Here is a 19,063-nt window from a genome sequence, read left to right as displayed (position 1 = left end):
AATTAAGAAGACAAATATGCAATAAATTGGGTTGAATACACATATTTGCGTGCATGTACACACACACACAGAGCCCAGAGCATGATATATGCAGTAGGACCAAAACAAATGACCCTCAATCCAATTAAAACAAAGGAAAATGATGGAATTAATCACTGTCAGGGTGTGTAATTATAGTCATTAGGCCTCTCAAAGGTGAAAATACGACTTTCCAAATACGAAACACACAATTTTTTTTATATTCTGTACTGTCACCAAGTAATAATGTGCATTAACATACTTTCTATGCAGGTTTCCTGTTTTTCTTTTTATAGTAGTTCACATTACAATTAAATGTAAATATTTAGAGAGGAGAAAAGGCAACGTGTTTGATCTTTGCAAAATGTTTTAGTAGGATTATATCCAATTATAAGCAACAATATTAAATGGATAATGAAGCGTAGTTGTGCAATTATTGTTGCGTGGCACTCTGGATATTAAATAATGTGTGCTGTGCTGGCTGTATTAGCTGGTGTGTGTGCACTGAGCTGCTCTGTACAGCTGTCCTCAGGTCAAAGAGGCAAGGTGTCCCTGCCCTGCAAACTAGGTTGATTAATGAACCCAATACAAACACACATTCTCTCACCCTAACTCTGTGTGTGTTATATACACACACTGTCCTACATCCATACTGACTCATTACTGGATGCACTTTCTTACTCAGACTCATTACATAGCCTTCAGTGTTCACTGGAGCATTTTTTGTTTCCTAATATTGAGAAAACATTTCCCAAGGATCCTAAATCTTTCTGTCTCTCACGTTACCTGCCAAAAATGTTCACCTATCTCACGTATACTTTACTGTGTCTTTGGATTTGGTTTGTACTCTTTAGTCTTGCCAGTTTTTTGCTTAAACTGTATTTGTACTGAACAAAAGGTCTTCAAAAGTTTTAAATGAAATTTACAGACACATGCAGCCATGTATATGTGCACTTTTATGCTAACTTTTATCCAAAACACTGGGAAAATATTTTACTCTTCGTGAGCTTTTTGGGGAGTTTTTCCATATCCAAATCAAGGGTCTAAGGATAGAGGGTGTCATATGCTGTATATATTGTAAAGTCCTTTAAGGCAAATTAGTGATTTTGGGTCATATAAATAAAATTGACTTGACAATTACACCTTTACCACCATATAACAAATCAAAGAAAAACCTTTAGCTGGTTGCATTACATAATTAAAATATGCCATAAAAGGCACCATACAGTAAGACGTCCTCCTTTCATTTCTCTTGATTTCCACAGGACCTACTGGGAACACACGTGCCAGCAGCTGGGATGGGCTTGGCTTCAGCAGTGCCCGGACACAGAGCAGAAATGGTGTGAGGGCAGGCGGGGGAAGGGGGTGCGCCCTGCGGGCTTACAAGCAACTATTTGCTTCACACTGATGGAAATAAATAAATGAACTGGACTATGTTTGTGTGAAACCAATTATGTTTGGGAGGTGAGGAGAGAATGGGAGGGATGGACAATTCGGTGACGAAACCCCTGTGTGCATGTGACAGCTTGAAAGGGAGGGAGAAAATTCTGTTTGGTGGTCTATTGTGTATAAGCAACAACAATGTGAATGTTTTCTAATCCCACTTCACTCTCTCTGACCACCATTGTATTTCCATAACTTTAATATTCTGATCTGTTCAGATGTGGTACTGTATGTGTTGCACACAAGCCTGCAGAGAATGTTTAGAATCAACCATTAAAAATTTGAATACCACAAAGAGTTATTGTGTATTTCTGTGTTAAGCTGTGTGTCTCACCTGGTCTGTGGAAGACCAAAGTTCGTGCCCACCCCAACACGAGGAAGACTGTGGACCACCTTCTTGACCATGGCTGCATCTGGGAAGTTCAACATGACTGCCGCTGTAGAAAGGCACAGAGAAACTAGTTATATCTTCATATTCCTTATATGGCAGAAAATCACCACACTACCACTCAACTCTTGATAAGAACGTGTCCAGTATTATTCCATTAAAAACATTTTTTAAAAGTATGTATATCCATCAGGGTTACAATAAAAAGGTGAAATGGTTACATATAGGTAATCATCGGGTGCTGTCTTACTTCTGTTGGCCATGAAGATTTCCAGAGCAGTATTCTGCAGTAGGTAGCGTCTGGAAAAGACGGCACGGATCTCTGTGAACAGCCATTTTCCATGAAGACCTTCTGTATAGGCTAGAATCTGGAAGACAGGATAGGGAAAGAGAGACAAAAGGGAATGGGGTTGAATTTAAAGGGGATAATGAAAATAAAAAAAGGAAAGGACACTTAAAAAGACAGAGACCAGAGAAGGACAGAAGAGATCACAGGAGAGGTAAGGAAGGGAAGGGAAGAAGAGCAAACAGAAGGCTATGTTAGTTCATTTTTCACACAGTGATGGCACGACGGTCTGAACAGCACGATTGATGTCTTATATTGATCAGCCTCAATGAAAAAGAGATTCCTTCAGCAAGAGAATAGGCGCTATTCAGCTGGAAGCTGTGAAGAAAATGTTTAGTTCACTAAAAGATAATCCATATTACAGCATACAGGTGACTAGGAATATCATAAAATTACAATAAATATATAAGAAACAAAAATATATAGTTTTGATATATAGTAATGATTTGATGCAACAAGGATGAGGTTAAGAGCCTATTTTATGCTAAACATCTGATTAAACTATTTTTTGTATTTCCATGGAGGTAACTGACACAGGGGTCAAACAATATTATGTTAACTTGCTCCAGATTTAAAAATGCTTCAATGAGCTGAGCTTAATCTGTCCCCATGGAGATTGCAGTCGTTGTCAGAGTAACCTGTTATGATGGTGGCCACAGTGCCTGACAGACCCAGATGCTTGGCCCTGCCCCTGTGATTCATATTAATCCAGCATTTAGATTTGCTACTAACCTACTTAGTACTGCTTTGTTAACTAGGCTTTTGTTTCAACCTCTGCTTTTAGTTTCAAAAGTGTCTTCTGACAGGGGGCGTACGGGGATAAGGTATAAAGGTAAAAGGGACACTTTAGGTTGTCACAGCATGGTTCAGAGGGTGTGTTATTAATGAAAAATATTCCAATGAGCTAGCAAGCTAGGCCTAGTGTTAAGTTAAAGGAGCTCATTAAACGCAGGGGACAGCAGAGGGGACCAGCTGAGGCCTTTGTAGACCAGCTGAGGACAGCCTCTCCCTCGCTGTCTCTATGAGGAATAAGACCTGCCTGCATCACAGACTCACTTCAAAGTCTCTGGAGTTCAATTAAATGTGGATTAGTGGCCTGGAGAAGCTGGCTGGGGCTGCATCCGCCAGCCTCGTATCTTCCTTAACAGGGGCTCAAGATGACTATACCAGTCACCGCCAGCCTGTTGCCAGCCCCATCACAAAGATACTGCAGCACTCACAAGAGAAAACAGCTACATTTTTCATCATCAAGGAAAAAAGTATTTCATAAGGCATACTAATATATTTGCAAGAAGCGTAAGATGCAGCAAAGATGATGATTTCAGTTATTAAGAAAAAATACTTTTCTATTCATTAACTTCCACTGTGTAAATAGCACAATGCAAGTAACTCTCATGTCTGTAGAGCAAATATGAAGCTACAGCCAGCAGCTGGCTAACTTAGCTTTGCACAAAGACCAGAAATATCCCCGTTTCCAGTCTTTATGCTAAGCTAAGTTAGCTGGCAGTAGCGTCATACTTAGCGTACAGACAAGAAGGAGGTATCAATCTTCTCATCAAACTCTCGCCAAGAAATCAAATAAACGGATTTCAACAAACTTTTCCTTTAAAGTGCACCAAACTGTTTGGGAATTTAGTAGTGTTAAAAAATAACATGACCCACACATTAAGACAAATATCTACAGGCCTACCAAGGTGAAGTAAACGAAGAATTAATTATTTTGAAAATGGAGAGGTGGTAAGTTGAAGGCAAAGAAATGGTAATTTCTTAAAATGTTTATGAATTGAGGTTTAGATGAATACACATATTCCACACATTAGAGGATTGGTATATTGGAAGACCGCATTTTTAACAGTATAATAGTCTACATAAACAGACTGTTAGTGACACAAAGCACAGCTTCTCATTTCCCCCTAACAGTCTTGTTGCGAGTTGAGACGATTGAATTTTGATGACAAACAAGCTAAGACACCTGATTAGTTTTTTTCTACTGACAGACATGGTGGCTATCATATTACCATTCCCAGTTTACGTCATCCCTGAGAAAAGAAATTTTAATACTATTTTATCTTCTTTTTTTTAAACAGCTTCTCTATATATCTCTATTCTATCTGATCAAAAATGAAATTCCTGTTTTCAGGTGTATGATGAGTGAATGCTTGGAGGGTAACCTTTCACCTCCAAAGGGAGTGGCTGACTCATTTCATCCCGAGGAGTACACTCATAGACCTCCCGACGGATGTCAAGAAGACGCCCAGGGCTGATGTGATAAAGCTGCAGTCTCTGATTCCATAGATTGATATGACAGTAGCGGAGGCAGCGAGATATCATATTTTTTCCCAGGACCAATGAATCTTCTGAAACGCTGTAAATAGCACTCTATGGTCCCAAGATCATTGTCCCTATCGGCAGCACCCTTTTCCCTTGCAGATGAAAAAGCTGAGCGGGTGACCAGGAGCGTGACAAACTATCAGTGCTGTAATGCTCTAGCCATTCTGACCTGTCTGGACAAATTACATTGGTGTGGAGGTTATTGTCCGAGCTGGAATTATGGCTGCACCAACTTCCTCTGTAATAAATAGTAATGGTGGAACTGAATCCGTCAGGCTCAAAGGGATGATAATGCTGTAGAGACAGAGGAAGAATATAAGTCTTGCATCACATTTACATTTTACTCTCTGAATAAAACAGGGCTGTTCAGTTTAAAAATGATAAAAATAAAAATGAAATGATTGAGGTTGAGAAGAGGACAGAAGCTTATACGTCAACATGATTGGTTGAGTATAAAGCACAGTTTTATTGATGTTTCATTTCATGGATTCAGGTCTGGTGCATCCCGAGATCAATTTCAAAGCGTCACGCGGGAGGACACAGCCAAACAGAAAACAAAGGAACTAGTCTTGATTGCAATGCTTTCTCTCTGTCTCTCCCTCCTCCTCTTTCAACCTGTTTGTGCGCCAGGCTGCTGCTCATTTCTGAAGCACTGTCGTTTGTCTTTGTCAGATGCCCAAAAGACTGCGGAATGAAGAGGGACACATGAAGAGGGGCCGGGTGACTGTGGCTACGGTGTATAACCACACACACACAAAAACTGTCACCACTGAATCTCACAGACAGTCCTTGCCAGTGAACCCTCTCCATCACCCTTTCCTTTGTAAACACAGTCTCCTTTACCAACCACTGGCTCTTTAGAAACATGGTTAGTCAGGTGGAGGAACATGGTGACACGGATGAAATTTAATTGAAACTGTACTGAATTAGGGGAGAGTTAGAGGAGCAACAGACCAACTATCAGCAGCATGGTTCAAGATAGATGAGGCTCTCAACTACCTTCGCTGTCGGCAGGCTGAGCGTGTGTGTGTTTTTGGGCTGATAAGACCCTCGAGTTGAAGAGGATGGAAGCCACTGCCAATTCCTAATAAAGTAAATCCTTATTTGTCATAAAATATGAAAAAAAGTGTACTTTGAACACCAATCGTTTTTTTTTTTAAAGAAATGCTTAAAATTGCTCATAAACAGTGTTTGATAAGTGGTATATGCATATTTGCCCATTCAGTTTAATGCGCTGTGCATCCTTGAAGGAAAATGAGGTGATTGAAGTTCAATTTGTTGCCTGTTATTAAGTATTTCCGCATGGCTGCCTCAGTTAAAGGATAATGGATGAGGGATTTATTATTACCTTTTGGTCAAATGAAGTGGTGTGGGAGATAAGGTGATGAAATTAATGAGCGGGAGGAAGAGAGGTGATCCATCAACATCAAAACGGAGACGAGGGACAAGCGGTATTGGGAGAACTTGATAGAATTCATTAAAAAAAAAAAAACAACCTGTGGACTTATCAGCATGTAGAGTGGCTTATTGCTTTTCATTTCCCAAAAGCTGTCTACCTCCCATCCCTTGACACCCACTACTCCATTCTTACCCACACGTCACAAAATTACTTTTACATGCAAACTATGTACTGATGTTGCAGATTCCGAAGACTTGTACTAGTTAAACGAGACTCCCCCTTTTCTTGTTCAAAAGTCACAAATACAAAGTAAACCACTGCACATAGGTACATCAGAGCCATGCTGTTTGTGACTCTCACTTGACTGACCGCAGAATCGAGCCATCTACAATAACCAGAGTTTCAGTGGACCCAGATGCTGACAGTGCTTTTACTGCAGCAGCAAATGATAAAGCACAGACAAACACATGCTGACATTTAAAGGCTTTTTGACAGTCATCTGGTGCATCCACAAAAATACTATTGTTCACAACTCTTATAATCCTACTCTCTACTCTCACTGTTCCTTACCCATATTCTTGTTCACCTCCTCCCCCTTGCCTTAACCCCCACCACCCTCTCTTCCACACTGGTAAACGAGGCCTTGTCACCCCGCATCAGTAAATGAGTTCATCGGACTAACGAGCAAGCAAAGGGCCCCGACACACTAACAAGGGTCTGTTGGCTGCCTGTGCCTCTGGACCAATCAGGACCCTCATCACCGTTGACACAAAGCCTCCCCAAGCCCTCTGGAGCCAATTAAGACAGATTTTGCTTTTGAGATTGAGTGATAGCCAGATAAAAAAGATAGGAGGAGGGAGTAGGAAGGACTGAGAGTGTTGTACTGGAAAGAGAGACAGAAAGAGGCATCAACATATTTTCAATGAAAAGATTTCTTGAAAGAGGTATGTGTTTCAATCAATACCCATTACAGGTAGAAGGTGTATGGGTTGGTAAGTAGTTGTTTCAAGGCTGCGCTCAGGGTTTAATAGGCAAGTCATTCAAGAGGAAAACATTGCTCCCTCACCATAAGAACCTGGAATCATATGACCTTAAGACAGTGCAGCCACATGACTCTACTTTCACACTCCAGCAGTTATCCTGTAGCCTTTGTACCTCAGCAAGAGTATGATTTAACCAACTGGCCATGACACCATCTCAGTCTAGACACGTGCTCTGTGATTGTTGAACAATGCGAGTAGTGTAGCTGGGCAAGCAGTGAAAATATAAAAAGTGATATACCTGACTGTAGACCAACCAAAAGTCAGGTTGCCAAACCCAAAGGAACTTCTTTGAAAAATGAGTTCAACAGTTGGGAAAATATGCTGATTTGCTTTCTTGGCCAGAGTTAGATGAGAAGATTGATAACACTGCCATATGTATTCCTGGAGTTTCCTGGCAACCTTATGGTGACAACAAAACTCCAGGAAGTCACTGTGCCCAGCCAAGAAAAAAAAAAAAGATATCATGTGTTAATTAGTGAGAATTAGAGGTGCTGGTAGGTGTATTATGTCACCTTTGAACAGAGCCAGGGTTGCAGATTCCCCCCCGTTTTTATGCTAAGCTAAGCTAACCAGCTGCTGGCTGTAGCTTCATATTCAATCGACAGAGTGCTATCAATCTTCTCATCTAACTCTTGGCAAGAAAGCAAACAAGCGCATTCCGCCTAAATGTCAAACCATTTCTTTAAACATAGCACTATAGACAAATTTAACATGTACAAATATGTATTAATAATGAGCCAAAATATACGTATTATCCATTATACCTTGGGTTTTTGTATAAAAAAGAACAGACAATGCTGATAGAATATTGAGTGCATTGTCAACAGGCCTGAATATACTGTAAGTAGTCAAGACCATTTGTGTCCACCAATGATTGATGGGCACAATTGTTCTACCATCATGTAACTAATTCAAGATGTAATCACTGGTCACACATAAAGGTCTATTTGCCTCGAGGGAAGTAAAACAAACTACAAGGTCAAAAAAAATAAACACAACTAAGAAGCTGCGCTGGAGTGTGAGAGAATTAAAGCAAAATAAACAAGCCTAGCTTGCAGCAAGTGTAAGAATATGAAGCCTAAAAGCTCAAAGCATTCAGTCCCAAACGTCACCCAGTAAGAGTTTGCACTCCCTGAAGAAAGTCCCCTTTGAAAGGATCTTAGGGGCCACTTAGTCTGAATTTAGCCTAATAAGGATTAAACCCATTTTTGGCCCTTTTCACTGTTTGCCAACAGGTTAGCCTTTTCTCCTTTCCTTTCCTTGGCTGCTTAGCCTTTTTGAAATGAGAACAAAAAAAAAGTCCTGTGTGGATTTAGGGAAATGCTGCAGTGGTCTCGGGGTTAATTGGTAGAGAAGTGAAGACTTCAGTGCATTAACTCATTAAACATTCAGCCTTTGGGCATAAGCTATGAGGACAAAAGCCTCAGAAGGGCCCTCAAACATTATAAGATACTAAAGCGGCAATACTAAAAACTAATGGTGGCAGTAGTAGAGATATACATGAACATAGAATTCATAACTGAAAATATGACAAGTCATAGCCTCAGTAAATAAGACAATGTGACAGTCTTTTTTTAGCCTTTTGAACACAAGTGTTGAAATTATAGAGATAACATTCAGGGATGCCAAATTATATAAAATGGCCAACAATTTATTAATTTTTTAAAATATTCAAGAGCACCTCAAAGGTGATGGGGAACAAAGAATGGATAAGGCTACATAAGTGAAGGGAAGAGGGGTGTGAAATGCAGCAGACATCCACAAATTGAGAAGATCCTCTTTGCTGTCTTTGCAGTATCATGATGAATGTTAAAAACCTTGATTAAAATTCTACATTCAAAAAGTTTGAATCTAACTTGATTTTGGACAGTGCAATAAAGAAATGTCATGGTATAGATTTACAAAGTGCATACAGAACTAGAGATACCACAATAACAAAAATGAGCCATGAAAACCAAAAACAGTTTTGTACTAGGATATAAAATGCCCATCAAAGACACCAGCAGCTACATATAAGACCATAATAGTATTGTTGGGCACCTGTTGAGATTGCACTGAAAGAGCTTAAATACATTCCTTGATTTGTCAAGCTCATCAGTAAAACACTTGCACATCAGGAAAAGGAGAAAAAGAATGTATATGCTTTTCAGCGATATTCAGAAAATCAAGGAGACAGCCCAGAGCCACCACTGAAGCACTCAATGCTATTGGCCCCCCACTCCCCTCTAAGCTGCCATGGCAAACATCAGACAGGTTAAGATTGCTGACCAGCTCCTATCGCATTCTCCCCGCTTTTCTTCAATCTCTCATTTTGCCATTTAGTGATGGATAGGCTTTTTTGGGGTTGGTGCGAGGCTTCGCTGAAGTACATTCTTTTCTAATCCGGCTATTGTCACCAGCTTAAGTGGGTGTGGGGTGAAAAGTACACCCCTCTTGGGGAATTCAGGGTTGGTTGTCCAAAGCAAAAGAAGAGGGAGAGAATAGGACTTGTGTTAAGGAATGGAACTTTTGAGAATTTGAAGGTGACTCAATTGGAGCTACAGGTTTATCAGTGACAAGCATTTTGAGTTACAACTATAATAGAGTGAATTAAATTAGTAAGCATCTTCAGTACAGTGGAGGCAGATAAATTATGAAGTAATTAAAATACAAATGAAGTACTACAACATTCACTTAGATGTGCTTATAGTAGATGTCTGACTAGCTACGCCTTATCTGGTTGTAGAGTTGATTTCTTCTGTTTTTTCCCTGTTAAATGGCTTTTTTGGGGGTGGAATTCATTCAATCGGAGGTCTAAAGATAAAAAGGTCTTTGATTATGATTTGTGATTTTGAGCTATATAAATAAAACGGCCAAAAAAATACATTTGGAAAAACTCAACAGCAATGTCTCATTCCAGAAGTCATGACCCAGTTACTCAAGATAATCCACTGATTTGTTATGAGCACTTTCATGTAGGGTAGACTATATTCTTTCAACCAATAGTTCCTACATGAAACTGCTCACAACAAGGTCTGTGGATTATCTTGAGTAACCGGGTCATGATTTCTGAAAAGAGAATTTTTTCGCCGCTTTGAGCACCACAAGTCAAGTGCCATCTAGTCCCATTATATTAAAAAAAGGCAAACATCTCTACGGGCGATATCTCCAAAACTCGGCAACTCACACCAAAACAATCTAGATGAATAAATAGCACTACAGGTGGAAGGAAAAATATGCATTTTTGATTTTGGGGGGGAACTGTCTCTAAGGCAAAATGAACTGATGTTTTAGGTGGAACAAGCTGTAATAACAACTTTGACATATCATCACCTTATAAAAGTTAGCAAAAGTAAATTTACATTTTACATCCAGCAAACACAGAGCAACATTAGCATTCATTTGGAGTTGCGCTTTTGTCACCTGACAAATGCAAGTTCAATATTCGCTTTCCTTGTAGTTAATTTTTGGTCTTCTGAAATCCTAAGGGAACTGCAGAGTTAGTGATATCTGTGAGTTAGTCACTGCAAGCGACCCCTTTCACATTACACATGTGTCATTTGATCCATTGTTAATATAAAAACTTTAATTAGCGCAGCTTTAGAGAGAATCAAATAATTACTGATAGAGGTTCGGACATTTGACTATTTAATTTAACTTTGACTCAGCATTTCACTTTACTATACAGATTGAATATGACTGATTGCTGGTGTGAAACAAATTTGATGTTCATTATCTTTTATTATTGAGATGTTAGGTTAACAAGATGTATAACTAGTGGTTTAGAGAAGTCTCTACAGTAAAAATGCATTCATCCTTAGATTTAATGTTATAGTATTAAAGATCATCTGTGTATTAGAATTGTTTTCCAGTTATACATATACATATATACTGCATCTTATTCTACAGACTTGCTTCTAAAGAGCAGAAGTAAGGCTCAGTTGTGCTGATGTCTGCTAGAAAGGAGTCTTGGATGAGTAAATAATCTGCAGAATGTCTCTATGTATGTGCCATTTCAACCAGACTGGATGGGTCATTAACCATAATGGCAATGGAGGCACCAGAATTCAGCAATGTAACATTCTGCTCTCAGGTACATGAGATGTCTTTACACAGAGTACACATCAGTGCTATCAGCTTACCTTATAAAAATAAATACATCTGGTTAGAATTACTCTTGATTTCTTTTAAGAATTAACAGCTAAAATGAATATTATGTCCTAGTCCAGTCATTTTGCCTTTGTATTTATGAGGCATGCTACGATTAGAAATACAGATAAAAGGAAGCTCACCAACACATATTTACTCAAATTCTACGACATATGGACCTAATATCATCTGAAATGCAGCACAGATCTTTCTGACAAAACAAGACCACATTTACAATTCCAGTTTCCAATATGCTGGGCTGGACATCGATCTTTCAATTGGAGCCGGGTGTCTCTCTGACCTCAGCGGAATAACAGAGGCTTGTGTGAACAGCAGGTACACAGGTGCTGATTGTAATATCAGTAGCCTACCAGGCAGACTGGCATCCATAAACAGGCCTATCCATCAGGCTGGTGTGTTTCCTTTGACAAGTGTGTCAGAGGCAGACGAAGAGAATAAATGATGGAGAGAGGGGATCAATCAAAGGAAGGGAGGGGAGGCACCTGCCCCCTGACTGGCCCAGTCAAGCCCAAAGATGGAACATGATGGAGGGGCTAGGCTCAGGTGCAAAGAGGGGGTGGCAGTTCTTTGTCTGGAGGTGCTTGGTTAAGTGTGAGCCAGGTCTCGGCCACAGTGGTCTGTGGTTGTGTTAAGGTCCAAAGTCAGGTCACAAACAGCGTGATAGCCCAACCATGTTTATTAGTGAAAAGAGATGGGGTAGTTGTTTGTGTGCTTGTGTGTGTGTGTGTGTGTGTGTATATGTGGGTGTGAGGGAAGAGCAATTGGAAGAGAGACATTAGTCATCATTAGGTGGTGAGATGACACTGTCTAATGGTTCTTTATGTGATTGCCAATGTGGCAATCGTCTTTCCTCAACCTGTCCTACCTGGTTACCACTTACTGCAGAGAGTGAGCCTGCTTTGCACAAGAGTCACAGTTTACATCTTACATCAAATATCTCCTGACTGAACTAAAACTGTCTGAACAGAACTGCAATTAAAGAGTCTACAGCCATGCTACCAGCTTTGTGAGACTGTACTTAGCCACAGTGGTGCTTTGAGCTAAACGCTGTCGTCAGCATGCTAACATGCTCACAATGACCAATACTTTGGTCAAAGGACCAAAATATTCACATTCACATTTTGACCAAATGATGGAGCTAGATAAGCAGTTAAGCGATCACCACAGTTATTAGAATTCATCCTGAGGACATGTATGCCTGTACTAAATTTTCTGATCAATCCAATAGTCATTTCACTCAAAACCACAAATGTCAACCTCATGGTGGCACTAGGGGAAAGTCAGGGGATCACTAAAGTTCCTGCTAACACGGCTTAAAATAAACAATAACAGAGAAAGAACCATCTTAAATTCTGCCCATATATTTCCCTTGATCTCATAGTAATGGCCAAAAGTACAAAAGATATGGTCAATAAGCTAAAGGAGGAGCCACTATCTTGGGTTCTCCAAAGCTTTGAAGCCCATCATTAACAAGTCTTTCACTCTTAAACACTCCACATCTGGCCAGGGGACCGCTGACCTCATCCCTACAGAATGAGTTCATCATCGCTGAAATAACTTCACTCAAACAACTGGAGTCAAATACGAGAGACTATATCACAACCATTAATGTGGTTTGAGAATCAAATGAAAGGGGAAATAATGGTGGGGAGCATATGCATTTTGTGTGTTGATGACAGAGAGAGAGAGATAAAGGACAGTAAAGAAGGTAACATGACTTTACTGCTCTACTGGGGGACAGAAAATCACTTCAGGAAGCTTTAAACCTTTATTTGGCCTTATCTCCTCTAATTGGCTTAAATCATTCGTAATTGTTTGCACATGTCATTATGTTGAGTAGCTCCCGAAGCCTGGACCGTGACTTGACATAAGCAGTGAGGCAAAACGAGAGGAGCAGTATGATAATAATTGGGTTTTCTGATGACTGGAAGAGCCAAAATGGGTCGCGAGGGAATGATGCTTGAGATTAAACTGACCCTGGATGTTGAGAATTCGAGGACGGGGAAAATCCGAGAGGAAAACATGACGGCGGTGATGCTAACAAGTCTGTGTCTGGTAAGGGAACATTTCATGTCTTCCAGGTGCTATAATTACTGTACCTGGAAAGCAGGGAGGGCCAGACAGTGAAAGAATGAAGGAAAGAGGGGAGAGAAAGAGAAAGAAGGTCATCCCAACCCATCACTCTGCCAGTTGTTGTCATGGTGTGCCTGAGCTATTTATTGACCATCTCAGGATGCACTCTGTCAGAGCAGACGAGGTGGTGGAACAGCATGAAGGAGAGATGGAGGGAGGGAACGAGGAAAGGAAGGAAGCCAATATAAATGAGGGAGAGTGAAAGGATCTGTTTCCTTGGCCTCATTGATAATGACATACCTGCTTGGGCTGTCCGTTAGTCCTATAGCACACACTACTTAGGCTCTAACTGGAAAATCAATACGCTCCTCTCTCAGAGACCTCTTGCTGCCATGGCTCTTCGAGATTGGCAGCTGCAGCCGTAGGTCGTCCATGGCGACCATGAGAGTTTGGCGGAGTGAGCAGGAGGAGGGGGGAGGGGTGCGGTCCCAGCAGTTTGACAGTTTAGGGAGAGCTTAACGATATGGGACTGGTTGCTACATAACACAAGGGTGGTTTTCTTTGACTGAGTGACCATCCATTCAGCGAATCCAGCTAACCCAGAGGAGCCGTCACCACCCCACTAATTAGAGTTACCAATGTCTTCTCAATGGGGGTTTTATCACTGCATAGTCCAAGGTTAGACACTGACCTTTAGGAAAAATTTACTGGTATTCTTTCCGAAATACTTTTCTTTCTGGCCTTTGGTTAAAACTTTTTGGAAACACAGTGTGGGTGTCCACAGGATTCAGAAAAGGCGGCACAGTTAAACTTGTATTGGCTGTGTTTTAGACCTGTTCTTTTGTATTACAGTGAGCATCTACATGCAAACTATCTATAACTATCTAAAGTCAGGTGCATTGATTTCTAATATTGTGTGATATTTAGTTTTGAACAGTATATCACTGTAACATACCATTAGCTGCATGGCATGCATATTTACAGTCACTTCAATGTGCTTTGCTAGTCCAATAAAAATGACCAGTTGACATTAGGATGTAATTTTAACAAATACATTTTTTTCTGTGATTTGAGGCAGTTATATTTGGTTCTCACATCGTTGTGTGGCCCAGTCAGTGATAATTTCATTTCTTTTTCATCAATTAGTTTAAAAATGCTCACTAAATGTACATTGTGTCCCAGTAGCATACTACAGTATATACTAATAGCATAAATACTAATAAAGTATAAGGTGTATGCAATGTATTAATACTGACTTAGTACTTTACTATTTTGCACTGACAGGAGTATACAAGTTGTTAGTCAACCTCAATCTGTGGCTTTAAAATTCAAATAATTTATCATTTGAAAAATTCATAAATAACCAGCAAAAGTGTTTTTCTAACTTATTTTCTGTATTTTTCAATCTGTTGCTGGAGCTGTCACGCCGTCCTCCTGAATATTTTCACAGTTTTTCCCCCGCTACAAGCTGACTTTTCAATTCCGGTGTGTGATTGTGGGACAGTGTCCATCAAAACCACACTCAAAAATAAAATGACTTTAATTTGCATTCCAGCATTTTTACATATATTATATTTAAGTACATTGTTATTTTGCCACTGTGAATGTACTCCATAGTCAACCACAGTTAGAATGAGTAAATAGTTTGCTATCATGACACAAGAATAGTCTATAATACACTCAGATTGCAATAGGGATCTTAGGGAAGGTTCCTCCAATCAGGTTTTTGCTGGCATTTCCTTTGACCAATCAGCTGGAAGTAGAGCGAATTTCACTTCCTCATTCATGCAATATTAGTAGTCTCCAGGAGTGGCTCTGCAACAATAACTCCACATGCAATATTGATGGCTTGTGTCTAAACACAATGAGGGTGCTGCTAAACACACGCACATACATACACGGGCAAACACACATCTGCTCTGTGATTTCATCAGTTCTGCTCTCTGCCGAGCAGATGCAGGGGCCTGCCAGGCAATTAGTTGCCTGCGATGATTTTCTTTGAGCCCTCTATGGAGGGAGCAGCTGGGTCCATCCGGGCTTAGGAGACAGAAACAAAATGTACATCAAAAATGTACTCGCTCAGTGCACACGTGCAATGTGTGTTGTTAAACAGTGAGCCACTTTCCCTGCACCTATCATGTTTCCAGAGAAAGGAAGAGGAAAACAGAGCACTACCTAAAAATGCCAAGCCTTGACATCCCCCTCTCTTATCACTTGGAATTACAAAGCACACTAACTCAAGCAGACACAGGGGGGGAAACTGTTGCACATTCTGTTGCAAAACAAACCCATTTGTTCTATTGCCTTCCTCAAATATTTCTAATACTGTGCCAAAAAAATGTAGCCATAACATTTAGTGATGTACTGCAAGGATCAAGGTCATTGTTGACATTAACGACTGTGCGGCTCTCTGCTGTAAATTACTTTAGGAGACTTTTACTTTGCATTTGTTGTTTGTACAATATATACTGGCAATTTAGACTGAAGATTCAACAAGTAGATGAACCAGACCAAATTATCACTGAAATTCAATTTTACTACAAACATTTCATGACATTCATGAAGCAAGATCCTCGTATAAGGGACCAAATATGTTTCAAAAATGTTTAAAAGACAAATTATGCCTTTGAGGTTGTTTTACTAATTGTAAACTATGTTATGAAAGCAGTGCAGTAAACACAGTATTGAGCCACCTGGGGGTACCCAGCGTAATCTGGTAGGAGAGGAGAGGGAAAAGAAGAATAAAGCTGAGACAGCAGGAAAGACAGGCAGAGCATGGACAGAAGAAGAGAAGCAGTGAGGTTACTCATCAGCCGGCAGAGATTTCCACAGGCATGGACACTGTTTTGTGCTCTTGAGGGGATCACTGTGGAGTCGTCACACAAACTCAGATCAAAGAGCTCTCTGACAGGTCCATGATCTTTTCTCCAGTCAATATAAACCAGGAGGAAACTCTTTAGGAACCACAGATAATTCTGAATGTTTTCAGGAGATAAAGGGCACAAAGAAGTAGCAAGAATGGATGAATGAGTGAGGTGGCCTTTGTCATTTTATATATATATATATATATATATATTTTTTTTTTTTTTTTTTTTTTTTTTTACTATAAGGGGAAAGGGGGGAGAGGAGGAAAAAAAGAAATAAAAGTAGATTCGATAAACTAAAAACTATCCCAAATGCTCCCAAAGTTGCTCCCAGCTGTCCCAGCAATGTGCTGCCCCTACTTCTGTTTTCCACCTAAGACTGTAACGTGCAGTTACAGGCACGTGAAATGTACATACACACAAGGTAAATGTTCAAACCGTTTTCTGAGATGTGGCAGACTTTTCCATTTCAACTGGTAAAATAGACAGATTTAATAAAATCCAATCCACTGTATCTACCCCATTCTACTTTGCAATAAAAGATGAACACAGTTGCTCAGAAACATGTGGTTTGATAAGCGGGCCAAAACAGATTCATAATGTCTTTATAAAAGTCTTTGTCACCATATATTTCATTAAGCTAGAGTTAGCATGTCCTTCATAATATTTGGACACTTGCTCTCCAAGTAGTGTCGATTAATCTCTCTGGAGCTGTGAACTTGATAATAAACAATCATCCTGAAATCAAACAGCCAGACATTTTTTCTCATTTATTTCTCTCCGTTTCTATCTTTTTCTTAATTCTAAACATTGGCATGACTATCGCTTTACTCGAGTCTGATGCTGAGAGAAGGAATGCAAAATGTCAGTTTAACATTTCTTTAAAATTTCACAATAAATCAAGGTTGCCAAGTCAACTGTTGCTCGTCTTGCCACAGTTTCTCTAGATACTCTAGTAGTTCTAGGAAGAATATCCAAACTGCTAAAAGATGTTCTTTTAGCTGCTTGTGCATCAAATTCAAATGTCATGACACACCAGTAAATGCTACTCATTCATGTTTCCCTTTGGATGTTTTTCCTTGGTGGGGACGGGTGAATTTGACACTAAATCGCTCCACTGAGACCAAAGTTAATTCAACTATTCTAGGTGGGAAGACAAGCACTGCTAGGTCAAAACTAATGAAAACTGAATATTCATCCAGGAAATTGTGTAATTAAAATACTATACATAATACAGTATAGTTTGTGTGACACCTTACTGCTTTTGACCTAGATAAATATGATCCCATGTAAATCTAAATTAATTAACAACTTGTGCATTTTGAATTATGAATGTAGAAGGTTATTTGTTACATTGACAAGAGCTGAAATATTCAGCAAGTCTTTCACACTGAACTAAATAATAAATTCTACAAATTTAATCAGAAGTTACTTTACACTCCCTGAAGCCTCATCAGCAACAAGGCTACATGATGAAGTCCAGAAGATGTAGCAACTATGAATGGGGGCTCATTAATCTTTGCCTTTTCTGAAAGGTTCGTGGCTTATTTCAGAATCCCTTGCATAGTTGGCTACTTCATATCAGTAAAACGGGTTTCTGGAAATCATTGTTGAATCAATGTTATGCATTGTGTAAAATGATTTCTGTAACAAGTGACATGACTTTCATGCATATATTAACATTGTATTTGCACAAAAATAGCCCCATGTTTGCTTTTTATGGCCTTTGAAATAAGGTTTGGCAACATATGCAGCTTTAGGCGGGATGCAGAGAAAATATATCGACATTTTCCATAATGTAGCTATGCAGGCAACTACAGTCGGCTTTATTGTTTCTGATCAACATTTCAAGGAAGGCATTACAGCATAGACGGACTGTGGTCTCTGATTATTACTGTAGGCCTAATTAATTTGCAGAAATTACAGAAAAATGTGTACTATATATGATCAGTTGTAATGTCAAGGTGATGTTGTTATTTAACTGAATTACGTAAGCCTTGAAAGAAGGGAGACTTGTCCAATTAACTCCATATAATTTTAAGCCAGACACCTACATAATGACCGCGACCTCGTTAACTGGAATAGAGGCCACGTGTTACAGGACTGCAAACGGTAACCGGCTGCAAAAATATTTCATGTGGCTTTCACTGCAGGTTTTTATTTTTCATGTCTAAATATGTCTCACACCGCAGCCACTTCCTTGTCTGTGGGAGAAAGTAATGGCTTCTTTAATCCTCCAACATGAAGTCTGGGTGACAAGGGGACTTCAATTACAACCTCGAAGAGACCTCCGGTTAAATTATTCAGTATGGACAAGGTTCACGGCGATAAACCCACAGGCAAATTAACGCGCGCGCGCGTGTGTGTGTGTGTGTGTGGGTGTGTGTGTGTGTGTGAGGGAAGCCGCGGACACACGTCTTGTTTCAGTTAGGCTATTTGACTCAATCCAAAATATCGACCGTGTAAATAACAGTAAATGTTAAATAAAATTTAAATCAATTGATTAAGCTTATCAGGTGGATATCAGTAACATTACGTCAGTCTGATCATTCGGTTTAAGGCCACTCTAATTCAAGCTTTTCTGAGCCTAAGCTGCAGGTGCTCTCACACATTCACTATTTTAAACGGAGGCTACATTAACAAAATGATAAACAATAAACAATATACAATGGCGTAAAATATTTAGCGTTTATAAAAAGATACAATTTCACATGAATGTGATAAAAACAGAATAAAAAGGAAATTGGAACTGATCTTGAATGAAGACAGTAAGTAAAAAGACTGACAAATATTGTTTTATTTATTCAGTTTCAATTTAATTTACAAATAATGTGACCAGCTGACCATGCCTCGAGCTAAAAGTCTAATACGAAAAAAGGGAAAATCACACTTAAATCCAAACAGATGTATACTTTAAGATTAAGCCAACACAGCCCGCCAGACTTTTTATGATAATGCTGCATGAGCCAAAGGATAAGAATAAATAATACTTGCTGTCAATGAGAGCAA

The 19,063-nt window shown here is 39.6% G+C and overlaps 1 protein-coding gene across 11 annotated transcripts in view; it reads right to left on the bottom strand.

Annotated features, from left to right (window-relative positions):
* Positions 1-19,063, bottom strand: part of lrba (LPS responsive beige-like anchor protein) — a 197,502-nt gene that overhangs the window by 60,269 nt on the left and 118,170 nt on the right. For all 11 annotated transcript variants that reach the window (XM_044190067.1, XM_044190068.1, XM_044190069.1 and 8 more), the window contains 2 exons: positions 2,100-2,217; positions 1,796-1,898 (listed from right to left, as the gene is read on the bottom strand). In XM_044190067.1, the coding sequence (XP_044046002.1) occupies positions 1,796-1,898; positions 2,100-2,217 (221 nt within the window). The remainder of the gene's footprint in view (positions 1-1,795; positions 1,899-2,099; positions 2,218-19,063) is intronic.

Source organism: Siniperca chuatsi, linkage group LG3, assembly GCF_020085105.1.
Source record: "Siniperca chuatsi isolate FFG_IHB_CAS linkage group LG3, ASM2008510v1, whole genome shotgun sequence".
NCBI classification, from domain to species: domain Eukaryota; kingdom Metazoa; phylum Chordata; class Actinopteri; order Centrarchiformes; family Sinipercidae; genus Siniperca; species Siniperca chuatsi.
This window is presented reverse-complemented; position numbering and strand designations above follow the sequence as displayed.